This window comes from Odocoileus virginianus, chromosome 13, assembly GCF_023699985.2.
Source record: "Odocoileus virginianus isolate 20LAN1187 ecotype Illinois chromosome 13, Ovbor_1.2, whole genome shotgun sequence".
NCBI lineage: Eukaryota > Metazoa > Chordata > Mammalia > Artiodactyla > Cervidae > Odocoileus > Odocoileus virginianus.
Window position 1 is genome coordinate 17,765,241 of NC_069686.1, and position 13,941 is coordinate 17,779,181.

General features: G+C 37.1%; 1 protein-coding gene across 3 annotated transcripts in view; it reads right to left on the bottom strand.

Moving 5' to 3' along the window:
* ITGA6 (integrin subunit alpha 6) overlaps positions 1-13,941 on the bottom strand; it is an 83,273-nt gene that overhangs the window by 26,287 nt on the left and 43,045 nt on the right. For 2 of the 3 annotated variants that reach the window (XM_070476013.1, XM_070476014.1), the window contains exons 5-11: positions 12,490-12,621; positions 8,896-9,106; positions 8,006-8,199; positions 7,126-7,214; positions 6,285-6,403; positions 1,090-1,188; positions 773-834 (exon numbers count right to left, since the gene is read on the bottom strand). In XM_070476013.1, coding sequence (XP_070332114.1) covers positions 773-834; positions 1,090-1,188; positions 6,285-6,403; positions 7,126-7,214; positions 8,006-8,199; positions 8,896-9,106; positions 12,490-12,621 — 906 coding nt within the window. Of the gene's footprint in view, positions 1-772; positions 835-1,089; positions 1,189-6,284; positions 6,404-7,125; positions 7,215-8,005; positions 8,200-8,895; positions 9,107-10,223; positions 10,341-12,489; positions 12,622-13,941 lie in introns of all 3 variants that reach the window. The other variant, XM_070476015.1, reaches the window with a different exon arrangement.

The following is a 13,941-nucleotide window of genomic DNA, read 5'->3' on the forward strand; positions in this document are numbered from 1 at the left end:
ACCAGGGAAGCCCTTTCACCAGCTTATCTCATCTGAACTCTGCCATAATCCTATGTAGTTAATTCCCATCGGAGGCATTTATTTTTAACTGATAGGAAAATAAAAATTCAAACAATTATGGGGTTAGCTCTGTGTTGAAGCACTGGATCCAGGAGCAGAGCCCAAGTCTCTGAGTTCAAGCCCGGTCTTCAGGTCCCCCTGAGCCCACCCTCAGGGACACGGCATGGGTGTTCTGGACCGCAGAGGCCTCTGGGAGGGGACCCAGCAGCGAAGAGACTACAAACTGACAATTTATTCAAGTAGGACTTGGGCACCCGCGGTCACTCTTCTACAACTACCACCCGCCACCTCACAACCACAAAACCAATTTTCCACACTGCTTTTCAAAGACAGACATGGAGGAAATGGTTGTGGCAGCAAATGAGTACTTATCCAAGGCCCTAAACCATCTGCTCTGGAAAATTCAAATGGGGACCAAATGCATTTTTTTCCTCTTGGGCTTCACCCTTCTGATTAAAAAGAAGATGACAGACAGACTTAGTTCTTTAAGTCAGAATTTATGGACCCATGTTGGCCATTACAGTTTTGTTCTTCTAGTTAATTTATTCAGAACTTTTCAACCTGGCAGACAGAAAAGATCTAATTTCCGTTGATTTACTTTGTTGTACAGCAGACAGTAACGCAACAGTGTAAAGCAATTATACTCTAATTAAAGAAAATTAAGCAAAATAAAGGTGTTCAGATAAGCAAACAAAAAGTCCTAGGTACTTACTTATTGAAGGATTGTAACTGGTGGGCTTAGCAGTATATTCAAAACAGGCCTTAACCTTGAGGCTGTATAAAATCAAACACATAGTCATTAAGAAATGCCTTACGCCCTGGAAAAAAAAAATCTCAACACGTTCCTCATCCTCATATCCCCCCAGTGATGACCAATAAGTAAAAATGTCATATATCCACTTGACAAGATTCCTCTTCCCTTTTCCCCATTTCTCTTAATCTTCCCTGTGGCTCCTCGGGGCAACTGGGTCATCATAAAGCAGAGATATCAAACTGTGGGGGAAGAGTGGGCACGGTGCAAATGCTCACCATATCCCACTAGGCGCCCCACAGAGCGTTTTCTGACGGAGATCAATTCTGTTAGGTGTTACTGTGATGGTTTGCTGAATATTAATCACAGGCCGGGATCTGAAGACAAAGGAGAAGACAAGCTCAGCCTTTTGCTATCTGGATGTGAGATGAACTCACATACTACACAGGCATCCTCAGATGCTGCATCTTAAAAACCACAGAAAAAACTCCGTTTCCCAATGTTATTCCTGCTCCCCTGTTGCTAAAGAAAACAGTTGTTAACAGACATAATTTAAAACATGATGATGTGATATTTATAAAAATGTTTAAACATGACACATTCAAAATTATAAATTGTTTTATATTAATAATTTTAATGTTAATGGAGTTTTTAAACTGAAAGACTAATATGGGCAATATGTAAAAAGTTCCGTAGTTTCCAGGTGAATATGTCTCATCCCCACCCAAACTCTCAAGGAGCTCTGCATGTCCTTCCAGACATATCAGTCTGGTTCAATTAAAAAGACTATTTAAAATTAAATACAAAACAAGCATTTCTTTAAAAGTGGGAGTTTTTCATGCTTATTGGTCTGCATGTTGCTCTTTGTCATTCACATTTCAGAGGTCTTCTCATATTTCTACACACAAATCTAGTTATTTCTCACAGCTGGTGGTATTGCCTCTACCAATGGAACAGCATTTATTCAACCAGTCCCTTAATCAGTGGACATTTATAATTTTGTAAGGCTTTCAGCTGAGAAACATCCTTGCATATACATCTATGTACATGTATGTGTCCTAAGTTCATACATCTGTTTATCTGTAGGATAAATTCTTAAGCAGAATTTTTGAGTCAAACAATATACGCATTTTTAATTCTGGGTAATCTTGCCCACCCTCCCCCCAAAAAACGCTCCAAAAAGGTTATACCAACATACATCTAACACCTAGGGTGCTCACTACCGGGATTTCCACACATATGTGAATTTTAGTAATCTAGGCAAGACCTGAACTTAAAAGTCCCCATTTTACAATATCTGAGCTTCCTATCCTCCCTCGGACTCTCCTATCTCCAGCCTCACGTGCTTGCCAGTACTGACCACAATTTTTCTACCCCCGCAATATCTCTATAAGCAAAGCCTGGAATCCTTTATCCTTTCCTATCTCTGCCTTAACCCAACCTCACAGACACACAAGAAGCGGAATCCTACACCTTTAGCCCTTCTCACCATGTAAAAACATCATCTTTCTCCCTTATATGTTCTTCCTACCCGCCACAGCCAAAGGGGTCGCCAAGGGCCTATGGCTTGATCCCTGCACGGCTGGCACAGAAATGCAAGGCTGTGGTGGCTGGGGCGAAAGCGCTGGGCAGACGGTACACCTCTCGCCTCTGTCACTCCCCACGTGAACTCAGAGTGGCTTCTACGGTTCCATTCCCACCGGGATTCAGTCACACCGACTTCGGTGGGTTTGTGGTAAACCCAGCCATCCTGGAGAGCAGTGTTCCACAGGAAAATGTATTTCAAATTCCAAACAGCTAGTCTGAACTTCTGGGATCAATCTATCTGTAGGCCAGATAGTGAGTACCTTCATGGGGAAGGCAGGAGCCAATCAAAGGGCAAATGATGCTCACATTTTTTTCATTTCCCTTTATCTTAATTGTTTATCTTTCTGTTGTTATTTTACATTGGAGACACTGCAGGTTTGGGTGCAGACCACAGCAATAAAGCAAAGATTGCAATAAAGGAGTCACTTGAATTTTTTGGTTTCCTAGTGCATAAAAGTTATGTTTACACTATACTGTAGTCTATTAAGCATGCAATGGAATTATGTCTAAAAAACAATGTACTTGCCTTAATTAAAAAATACTTTATTGCTTAAAAAAATGCTAATCAGCATCTGGGCCTTCAGGAGTTCATAGCAGTAATATCCAAGATCACCATAATTAGAGTAATAATAAATGAAAAAGTTATAATAATAATAAATGAAAAATGTTACAAGAATTACCAAAATGTGACAGAGAGACATGAAGTAAACACATGTTGGGAAAATGACACCTTGCCACAAGCCTTCAATTTTTAAAAACAAAACAAAACAAAAAAATCCCACAGTATCTGTGAAGTACAGTAAAACAAAGTGCAATAAAATGAGGTATGCCTGTAGGTATGTTTCTAAAGTTTTGAGAGCATATTTAGAAGACAAAAAGTTCATAAATGTTTTAATACCAGTTGCTACAGATGCTAGAGTGTTTTACATATAATAATAATAAGGCTTTGGTGCTGTATACACTTCAAAATAAATATTTTAACACACACTTCTGCCTAAATGCTGTTTTTAAACACACAATATACACAATTTTCAGAGCACATTATATATGGAATCATAAAAATGCCTTTTAACACATAAAGCAAATCTTATTGCTCAGTTGTCTTGTGTTTAATTGGCATTTACTTATTAAGTATCATAGTAGTAGCATGATTTAGTGGAGACTGACACTGAGAAGATTTAGGTACCATGCCCTACTCTCACAGGATCCAGGCTCAAAAGCACAAGCAAGTCCTGGGCCTCTGTTCTTCTTATTTGTAAAATAGGGAAGTTATCTTATTAGCAAAGGGAAATTCATTTTCATACTACCTATGAGGAAAGAAGGAACATGTATACAGGATTCACAGTCAACCTACTTATGGGGACAGGAAATTAAGGGTATTAAAATATTAATTACATACAGATAACAAATATTTAACTGGCTAAAGACAAGTTATCTCCTGGGAAAGTCTTGGGAACCAAATTTTGTTACAGGAATTCAAGTCTTCTTGACACCAGAGATATGTATTTCAAACTAGAACTTGAAGTTCAAATTGCTTTTTGATGGAAACAGCTAAAGTAATCGAATGTTATACTATACTCGTCTACCTTTTAAAAATGTTGACTATTTTAAGGTTAATACCTAACACATGAACAGAGAGAAACAGGCATACAAAGGCAGTAACAGACATTCATTCAAACTTTTTTTAAACTTCTTCCTTTGGCCTAATATTCCAGATACATTTTTCTCCACACTTTCACGTCTCCCACTTTGGCCATCTGTAAAGTCTCTTCTGGTTCTTAGCTTTCACATAAAATGCACATATATAAATGCATAGTATATTCTGTCTTTTTTAAAGTAGTATTCTCTTCAAAAGTATCCTGGTGTCATTTTATTATCACCAGGGGTTTTGGTTAGGATACTATTTTAGATATAGAGGCTACATCTATGCTTGGCATCCTTCCAGAAGAATATAGAGCAATGACGGTACCAAGTGTACACATGACATACAGATTATTTTTCATTTACGGTTTCGCTGTACCTCACTGCCCACTTCTTTGATGAGATTCTTTAGATAAAAATGACTATAAAGCCAAATAGTTTTTTTTAAAAACAAACAAAACCCAATGGTTCATTTTCACCAATTATCAAAGAATTGCAAATTCAATCAAAAGATGAGATCACACCACAGTGGCAAAAACTAAATAGATTCATCCTGTTGGGTGTCAGTAAAGGTGTGAGAAAATGGGCCCTCTGGTAGGTTGCTGCTGTGAGCATAAATTGCTACAACTTTTCTGTGGGTATATGTATGAATAAGGATTTCCCAGGTGGCTCAGTGGTTAAGAATCCATCTAGCTGCCAATGCATGAGATGAGGGTTCAATCCCTGGGTCAGGAAAATCCCCTGGAGGAGGAAATGACTACTCACTCCAGTATTCTTGCCTTGGAAATCCCATGGACAGGGGAGCCTGGCAGGCTGCAGTCCATGTGGTTGGAGCCGGAGACTGACTGACTACACACACACAGACGATGAATAAAAAAATGTGCTAACTTGATCCCAGCAATTCTATTTCTAGGAATTTTTCTTTAAAAAAATCCATTACATGAGAGATATATATATATATATATATATACATTACACTATCTAACACACTGTTTATAATAGCTAAAAGTCACAGACTATCTAAAAATTCCATCAACCAAGGACTCATTAAATGCATATTATGGAAAAACATTGAGATTTTAAAAAGAATAAGATTGATATATCTGTATTAACAAGGAGAGAAAATGGAAGAGGTTAATTTTTACAAACCAGAATAGAGGACAGCAGTTATAGTCTGGCTGTTTGATGACACCCTAGAAGTGGAGAGAGACTCAAAACTATTAAAAGTTGTTTGATGGAAAGAAAGAATATTGGAAAACTTGCACTTAACTGCAATTCTGTATTAACCTTTTTTAAAAAAACAAAAAAAGAATGTGCTACTTTTTAAATTAAAAAATGTTTTGCACAATTTTTCCTGGCAATTTCCAGCAGTGATGGAATTGTTGGGATAAGGCCACTGAGACACAGCTATGGGCAAAGCACTGCAGCCTTTCTGGAGATCATTTTGGTTGAAGGAATCACGAGTCCTAAAACACACATGCCCTTCAACTTCGCAACTCACTTTAGGAAGTTATCGTAAGGAAATAATCTAGGACACAAAGAAAAGTAAGGATGCTTACCAGCTTTGTGTATCTAGAAAGCAAACCACCAAACCTGGAAAGCAACCTAACTGTCCAATGACAGGATGACAGTATAGCAGTTGTTAAATAAACTATGACCCCAAATAAACAACCCAAAAGTTGTTAAATAAACACATGACCCATGTGATGTCTCAGACAACCATTAACTTCATTTCAGAAAAGTACTCAACAACAGGGAAATAACCCGCTTTGCATCATACTCACTCACAGGAAAAGGCCACTATTCATTACAAACCAGCAAAAGTAGGTTACAAAACTATATGTACATTACAATATCAATTCTGTTAAACATACATGTATATTCACACAAAAAAATCTAGAAGGATATAAACCAAAATTTTGGAGTTTCTTAATGGATGGTAAAATACAGTACATTCATTTCCTTCTTTAAATTCTTTACATGGTCAAATTCTTTGTTTCAATTTTTATAAATGTAAAGGTAAAAAATTTCCACCAGTTCTGACCTTTTTAAAAAATTAGTTCAAAATTATACCAAGACTTTACAAAATAGGTTGTTATTACATCGTTGTACTAAAACTCATACAAGACCTCACCTTTAAAGTACAGTTGTTACAAATTTCAATTCAAAAGGTTAAAAAAAAAAAAAAAAAACCCTCTAGTTTAAGTAGATTTACCAAACAAGCTTAAAGCAAGAGATTACATACCTGAAAATAGTCACCGAATCTGAGAGGGAACCAACAGCAACATCAGGGTAGGAATTTCTATCAAGGTCCATGTTTCCAGCAATTGAATATCCAAAAAAAGGTGATTTACCCTCAAGAACCTGAAAGGAACAGGGCATCAGAATGGACACCTGGCTACTAAAATAAGGCTTTTATTTATGCTTTGAAGATAAATCTCTTTTGAACTGAAGTTAAAGAGTTTACTTACAAATTATATTAAATCACAACTGAATTATAAATAAGTATACACATGATCAAACATTTCATGCATTTTATTTTCACAAAAGTTACCTGATTTATGTTGTATCTCAAAAGACAGAAGTTTTTTTAACCTTATGTACTATATTAAGTCAATCAGTGTACTGTATTAAGTCAATCGGTGTATTTCAAACCAAACTTCTCTTCCTGCCCTCCAAATGTCTTATTTTCCTCTAAAGAAATTTTTAGATTTTGGTATCTGAATTCTCTATGCAATTACAATCATCTCTTATGTTTGTCCAGTTTCATCCCTTCTTAATATGCTACTAAAGGGAATGTATGACATTCTACTTCTTTATGCTGTCAGAGTCGAAGAGTCTTTTCCTTTAGCTTAGTTTGATTCTTAATTTACCAAAGAAATTTTACAATTTAAAACAAGCAGCTTATTGCATTTAAATCTATTTACAAGTTATTTTCTAATACATTTTTTATAAAACCAAAGTTCATACTATTGTAAACTTGTAAGTAACATATGATTAGTGTGAAAATTCACATAAACCTAAACAATCCATTGGAAAGAAAATTATTGAGACCTTAACTGTAGAAATCCAAGTTATCTGGTTACCTGTGTTGGTTTGGTATTTATTCCATTCGCAGATCCATGATAGATAAAAACCTTCCCCTTACCATCATAGGGTGCTCCAACTGCAATATCTGTTAACAACACCACATTTTAACAAACATCACATTTTAAAAGCATTCCAATACAATATTTTAAAATACATCATGATACGTGTACCCCAATGTTCATAGCAGCACTGTTTATAATAGCCAGGACATGGAAGCAACCTAGATGCCCATCAGCAGACGAATGGATAAGAAAGCTGTGATACATATACACAATGGAATATTACTCAGTCATTAAAAAGAATACATTTGAATTAGTTCTAATGAGATGGATAAAACTGGAGCCCGTTATACAGAGTGAAGTAAGCCAGAAAGAAAAACACCAATACAGTATACTAATGCATATATATGGAATTTAGAAAGATGGTAATGATAACCCTATATGCAAGACAGAAAAAGAGACACAGATGTATATAACAGACTTTTGGACTATATGGGAGAAGGTAAGGATGGGATGATCTGAGAGAACAGCATCGAAACATGTATATTATCAAGTGTGAAACAGATCACCAGTCCAGGTTGGATGCATGAGACAAGTGCTCAGGGCTTGTGCACTGGGAAGACCCAGAGGGATGGGGATGGGGAACACATGTAAATCCATGGCTGATTCATGTCAATGTGTGGCAAAAACCACTATAATATTGTAAAGTAATTAGCCTCCAACTAATAAAAATAAATGAAAAAAAAAATAATACAAATTTTAAAAATAATAAAATGCAAATACTCCCAAGAAAAAATAAAATAAAATATGTCATGAGCACTATTTTAAACAATCACATAATCCATAAATCATGACCATTTCACAATCTATTGTCTACCTGGGTAGCCATCTTGATTAATATCACCAATATTTTTGACTGCAATGCCAAACATAGAATCTTTGGTTCCATTAAGACGAATCGGCTTGACGTTATTCCATCTGCCTTGCTGGTTAATGTAGACATACGCTGCACCTCCAACTTCTCCACTTCTATCAAAATACTGTGGGGCTCCAATAACTATATCTTGCCATCTGAAAACATAATGAGGGGAAGAACTGTGAACCACTGGCCAAAATATCAGCAAGCTTAGGGAGAATCACACATGAACAGGTACTAAGGACACAAAGAGATATGATAAAAAGAACCTCAAATCTGGAATTTATATCTCGTCTCCCTAGTTTTTTTTTTAAACTAGGTAGTCTCTAATAACACCCAAAGGAAAACATCAACGGTAAGAACTTGAAGCCAGTTTCCAAGTTACATCTACAGTGCAGAGAGACTCCCAGTAAAGATTCCACTCCCTTCCACCTTCAACCTTCTACCAAAGACCCAGATTGGCACCACCAACCAGAGACCTTTGTATTGACTTTGTCACCAATCCCTACTTTCAACAGGACATTCTGGCTGCTCCAATATCCCCTTAAGAAACCACAGAATAGAACCACATAGGTGTCATTTTTTTTTAGTTAAATTTTAATTCTCACAGACCCATGATCCTAGGACAGAGTAAAAACTGAAGACTGAAAATGTAATCCTACATCCTAGGGAGGGTAATGAATGTCTGCTACCAAAATATAAGTGAGGAAGACTGATGGGATGGTGAAAATTTGGCAGCAGAAATATTCTTTCCATCAACTAACCTGGAAGGGTATTTCTTCTCAAGACCTATAGAAGCCAGAGCAGCAATCAGTTCTTTGCAAATGTAAAATAACCTCAGAGGCTCTTACCCATCTTTGTTGAGGTCCACCACTGCCACGTCATAGCCAAATGAAGAAGCCAGCCCTTCCCCATCAAATATGTGCTCAGGGAGAAGGTGTGCAGACTTCAGGTCTCTTTTAAGCAAAACCACAGCTCCACTATGATTGGCTCTAGGAGCACCAGATACAAAAGTGATCTCATCTTTGGAAACAATACCTTTCCCTGAGTCCAAAGAAAAGCCTGGAAAAATAAAACATGGTACTTATCAACTCTGTTTTTCAGGAGGTATCTAACACTGGTTACTTCATCACTACCTTTCATTTCCCACCACTCTCCCTCTGACCCTCCCCAACAGCTATCATATCTCTGATAAGAGTTACAGAACCAGATCTGACTCAAGCACAAAATAGTAGGTATTTCCCTGTTTTCTACAGGCGTACATTAAATATATTAAGACATTTAAAGAAAAGTACCTGTGCTAGTTAGCACTTTTGTAACTTCAATCATGAAGCATACATGCTACTTAAGAATCAGTTCAAACTCCATTCCAATACTGAAACTGCTGTAAAAGGAGATCAAGCTAGATATTAAATTATCAAGGGAAAGTTACATCCTGTACACCAAGATGCAACCTGACATAGCATAATCGAGTGCCTCTGGGTTTTGCTATAATGCAGTGATTAGTAACTTCTATATTCATCAATCTCCTTGGTCATCAGGCAATAAAAGAATGCTAACAATATTAATATACCACAGCCAGCATTTTACTCCTTAGGACCAACTTAGTTCTCAGACACAAACATGCAAACAAAACCATGACTGATGAGATTTGAGAACCTAGCGTAAACAATAGAGGTGAGCAAGTTGTCATCTGTATCAATTACACACTTGTTCAGAGGGCAGAAAAACATTAGAAACCTCATTATAAAGCATCAGGTAGGATGTCAGATTACCAATACTGAGGTTAAATGCCAAGCAGACACAAATGTCCACACATCAAAATTGTCCGAATAAAGCAAATCTTCCTGTGTAAAGACGAGGCAGATGCAGAATACTATAAGCTCACCCTTTTAACTGGGTTTTATTTATGAAAAGCATCACCACTACTGTTGCAGTTCTCAAACTGTGAAGCGAGTTGAAAAATAGGATGAGCTACAAGTTTAGAAAGGAGACACATTTGAATCCAGCTCTGGAAGCCACTCTGGCTGCAGAACCTCAACCGCGGCATGCTTTTTGTGTGTGCTTCACTTGAAATGAAATAGAAAATAAAAAGATTTATGCTCTGTATGGATCAAAAAAAGAATTCTTAAATGACCATGACCAAGACCATTTATTTGTCATCTCAGAGGTCACAAACCTAGGTAGCTATTCATCATCACATCAGGGGATGTGTCGGGCCGCTCCCTGGGAGGCTGTGTTTTATAAACAAACTGATCGGGATCTGTATAGGAAACGCTGGTCAAAAACAGCAGGCCTGTACACACGCACGGGACGGAAGAGATTGAAGAAAAAGCAATTATGCTTGGTAAGAGGCACACCGGCTACTGCCGGGCTTGCAATGATGAGGCCACTGCTGCATCCGGCAAGCCACCCTCTTTGCCAGCTTCCAAACCTCATGCAGATCATTTTCCTCCTAAAACCTGCTGATTTTTTTTGAAATGACAGATGCACAGACAGCCAAAATGTAACAGTAGAAATGTGACACTATTCTCCCCACCCCAACCCAGTATCCACTTTTGAGGAAATCCATTCTGAAAGTGGCAAATATGCTTAATAAAAAAAAGTTTAGTAGTTTCAAATGTTCCAGTAGACACTAAGATAAAATCCATAGGCATCTATCTTACAAACCAAAGTGTTGGCTTCTTGACCAGAGCCATTAAATTGAAATGGCATAAACTAATCCCTAAGTAACTCATTTGAAGAGGTTGTCTGTTAAAATTTATTCAAATAAAATATTGATTTATTGATAACATTTACCTTGAAAAGAATTTTACCCTGGAAAATCCTATTAAATAATTGAGACTGCAAACCACTCAGCCCTGTGTTCCCCTCCTGTCCTGCAAAGCCACTGACAGCATTCACATACCCAGCCGCTTCCCACCCTGTCCCAATCATTTTCATGAGCATTTCTTCCCTTGGCTGGGGGATTATTAATTGTGTGACCTTGGACTAGGAAATTCATTTCCCTCAGTCACAGCAATTTTTCCCCCCATCAGCAAAATGAAAATAATACTTACTTTATAACATAGTTGGAAAGAACAAAGAAGACCTATAAAGTAGTAAGTAATAGTGTGTGATTTACAGTATACGGTAGGCAAAGCCACTGACAGCATTCACATACCCAGCCGCTTCCCACCCTGTCCCAATCATTTTCATGAGCATTTCTTTCCTTGGCTGGGGGATTATTAATTGTGTGACCTTGGACTAGGAAATTCATTTCCCTCAGTCACAGCAATTTTTCCCCCCCCATCAGCAAAATGAAAATAATACTTATTTTATAACATAGTTGGAAAGAACAAATAAGACCTATAAAGTAGTAAGTAATAGTGTGTGATTTACAGTCTACGGTAGGTGCTTAACAAGTGGTTAAGTGTAAGTTTTCTCCATTCTATGTCTTCACACCAAGGTTTTAATTTAGGGCTGGGGGAGTTTCTGAAAAGTTTTTTTTAATTAACAGTATTGTTCATATATATCTATATAATTAGAATAACTTTTAAAGAATATGTTTACTAATACCTTGTTTATAATTATTTTTAGATCTACACCGATTTTTCCCCCCTTTTTAACCTTCCATTGTTCTAGTAAGATCTCCAGCATATGGTACTCCTCTATTTTTTAAAAAGAATAGGATACTATTTAGATTTAGTAGATTTTTTACATTTTTTTCCAAGAATTACACAGTAATTATTCTTTATGTCAACTCATACCAAGAATTAAAGCTTTTAAAAGCCTTTGTGTAATTACCATAATGCACATGAATAATTTAGGACACCCATTAGTAACGCAAGCAAGCGTTAGGAGTTAAGGAATTGGCACTTAGACCACAATCTGGGTGTCCTCGGAGCTGCTTTAGCAGTGCGGCTCTGGCTCGGCTGGAAAGGCCCCATGCCACCCGCCAGGGGCCTTGTGACAATCCAGAAGCAAGGCCAGCCCTTGGAGAAGGGCAGTCACAGGGGATGGACCTGGAGGTCTTGACCTGCCACTTAAGAGTAACTTCACAAATGCAGCTTTTCAAGAGTATCTCTCCAAAAAGAGCCACTGAAGGGAGAGGGAAGACGACTCGGCCTCTTGCTTACATCCATGCCTTGTGTCACGGCTGTGTGGACCGCCTGGTGCGGGTTACAGAAGTGGACATTAGCTCAGGAAACAGACCTCCAGGCAGGAGGACAGAAGATTTTAGGAGACAGTAGGTTTCCTCCTGCTTTGAGGCAGCTCAGGTCAGATACCCCAAAGTATCAGTCAGACTACCTCAGGGATCACCAAGCTTTAAATTCCAGTAAATGAAGCCACAGCCCCCAGATCCAATCTGGCCTTTTCTCAGCCTCACAGTCCAGGGTCCTGTGACAGCAGTGTCTCACAGAGGCATCTGAGGAGGTAGGCATGTCATCTACTCTCGTTCCTACCTAAATAACTGTTAGCAGGAACAGGAACTAGACTTTCGTCATGGTCAGTCTCTCCACCAACTTCATAAGGCCCATCTTCAAAGATGTTCATGTCAAAAAAAGTGTTATTCTTTTGCTCTACGCGAACAATCCCTAAAAGAATGAAATGGTAAAAAAGAAAAAAAAATGAAGATGAAACAAAATAAAATAGATGGTCCTAATAAACATTCTTGATATTATCATTAAGTTCAGAAAGAAAAGTTTGGAGGAACAAAAGGCAGAAGATGACTTTTGAGGTTATTAAAGTTAAAAAATCCTGTTTGTGTAGATTTTTACATCAAACAAAATTGCTTTAGCAATAAAAAAAATGCCCACGTGTTTTCATGAATTATCTTTATAATGCCATGAAAATGGAATTATAGATGGAAAATGGAATGTTTAATTAACTAAACCTACAGAAAACTTTTTAATTATATGAACCTGATATATTTTACCTTTTCTATAATCCTAAATCAATTTACCTTCTTTACTATGGTGTGAAAGCGAGATTAGTATTTTGATATTTTCTTCCAATAATTTTTAACCAGAGATTTTTAAATCTTCAAACATTTTGAGACCTAATCATTGAAAAGAGAAGATCTCACATAGTAAGTCCACTATATGGTTTTTTTAAGTGGTAACATTTTAAGACAGCATTTACAAAGCAGGCAAGATGTATTTCCCACAAATTAAAACATACATAATTGGTGGGTGTTTTTATTTTGTTTTACTATGTATGGCATCTCTGGCTAAAATAAAACTCTTTCTAAATTCAGCGTGTTATTAGGTCAAGATAACCCAACAAATACTGCCATGTGGAAGCTTCAGCTAAGGGTGGGTAGTCTAAGAAAATCATTCCCAAAGGTTGCTATGAATGACACCCAGGAAGGTATTCAAGGACCATTCCTAACACAAATTAAAACTCAGAAATTTTTGAATGAACGATGGAAAATTTTCCTAAGATTTTTCTGACTATAGAAAATATTAGAACATAGGATTTATCATAATAAATTTCTCCCCCAAAAATCTTATTTCTGAATCAGATGTAATTCTCTTCACTATAAATTAGAATCAGGTAAACTGTCCTTCCTAATAGAGTGGTTTTCTATACCTGCTTAATTTTGTCAGAAGTTGAACTCTTATCACAGGGGCACTGACCATGTTCCTCTAGGCAAAAATGCGATGTCACCCTTCACCTACATCTCGAGATTATTTAAACTATACCATTCAACAACCTTTCCACCAGTTATCTGCAATCATCTCAAAATTTCCTAATTTCTCATCTGTCTTTCTAACTACCCTGCTTTATTAGCAGAACATAGCCCGAGTAATACATGACTAAACAAATGTCTGTATCAATACAATATTATTTGTATACATCACCACTCAAATCTTCTCAGTTTTCAGATCCCCATGTTAAAATTAAAACTTTCA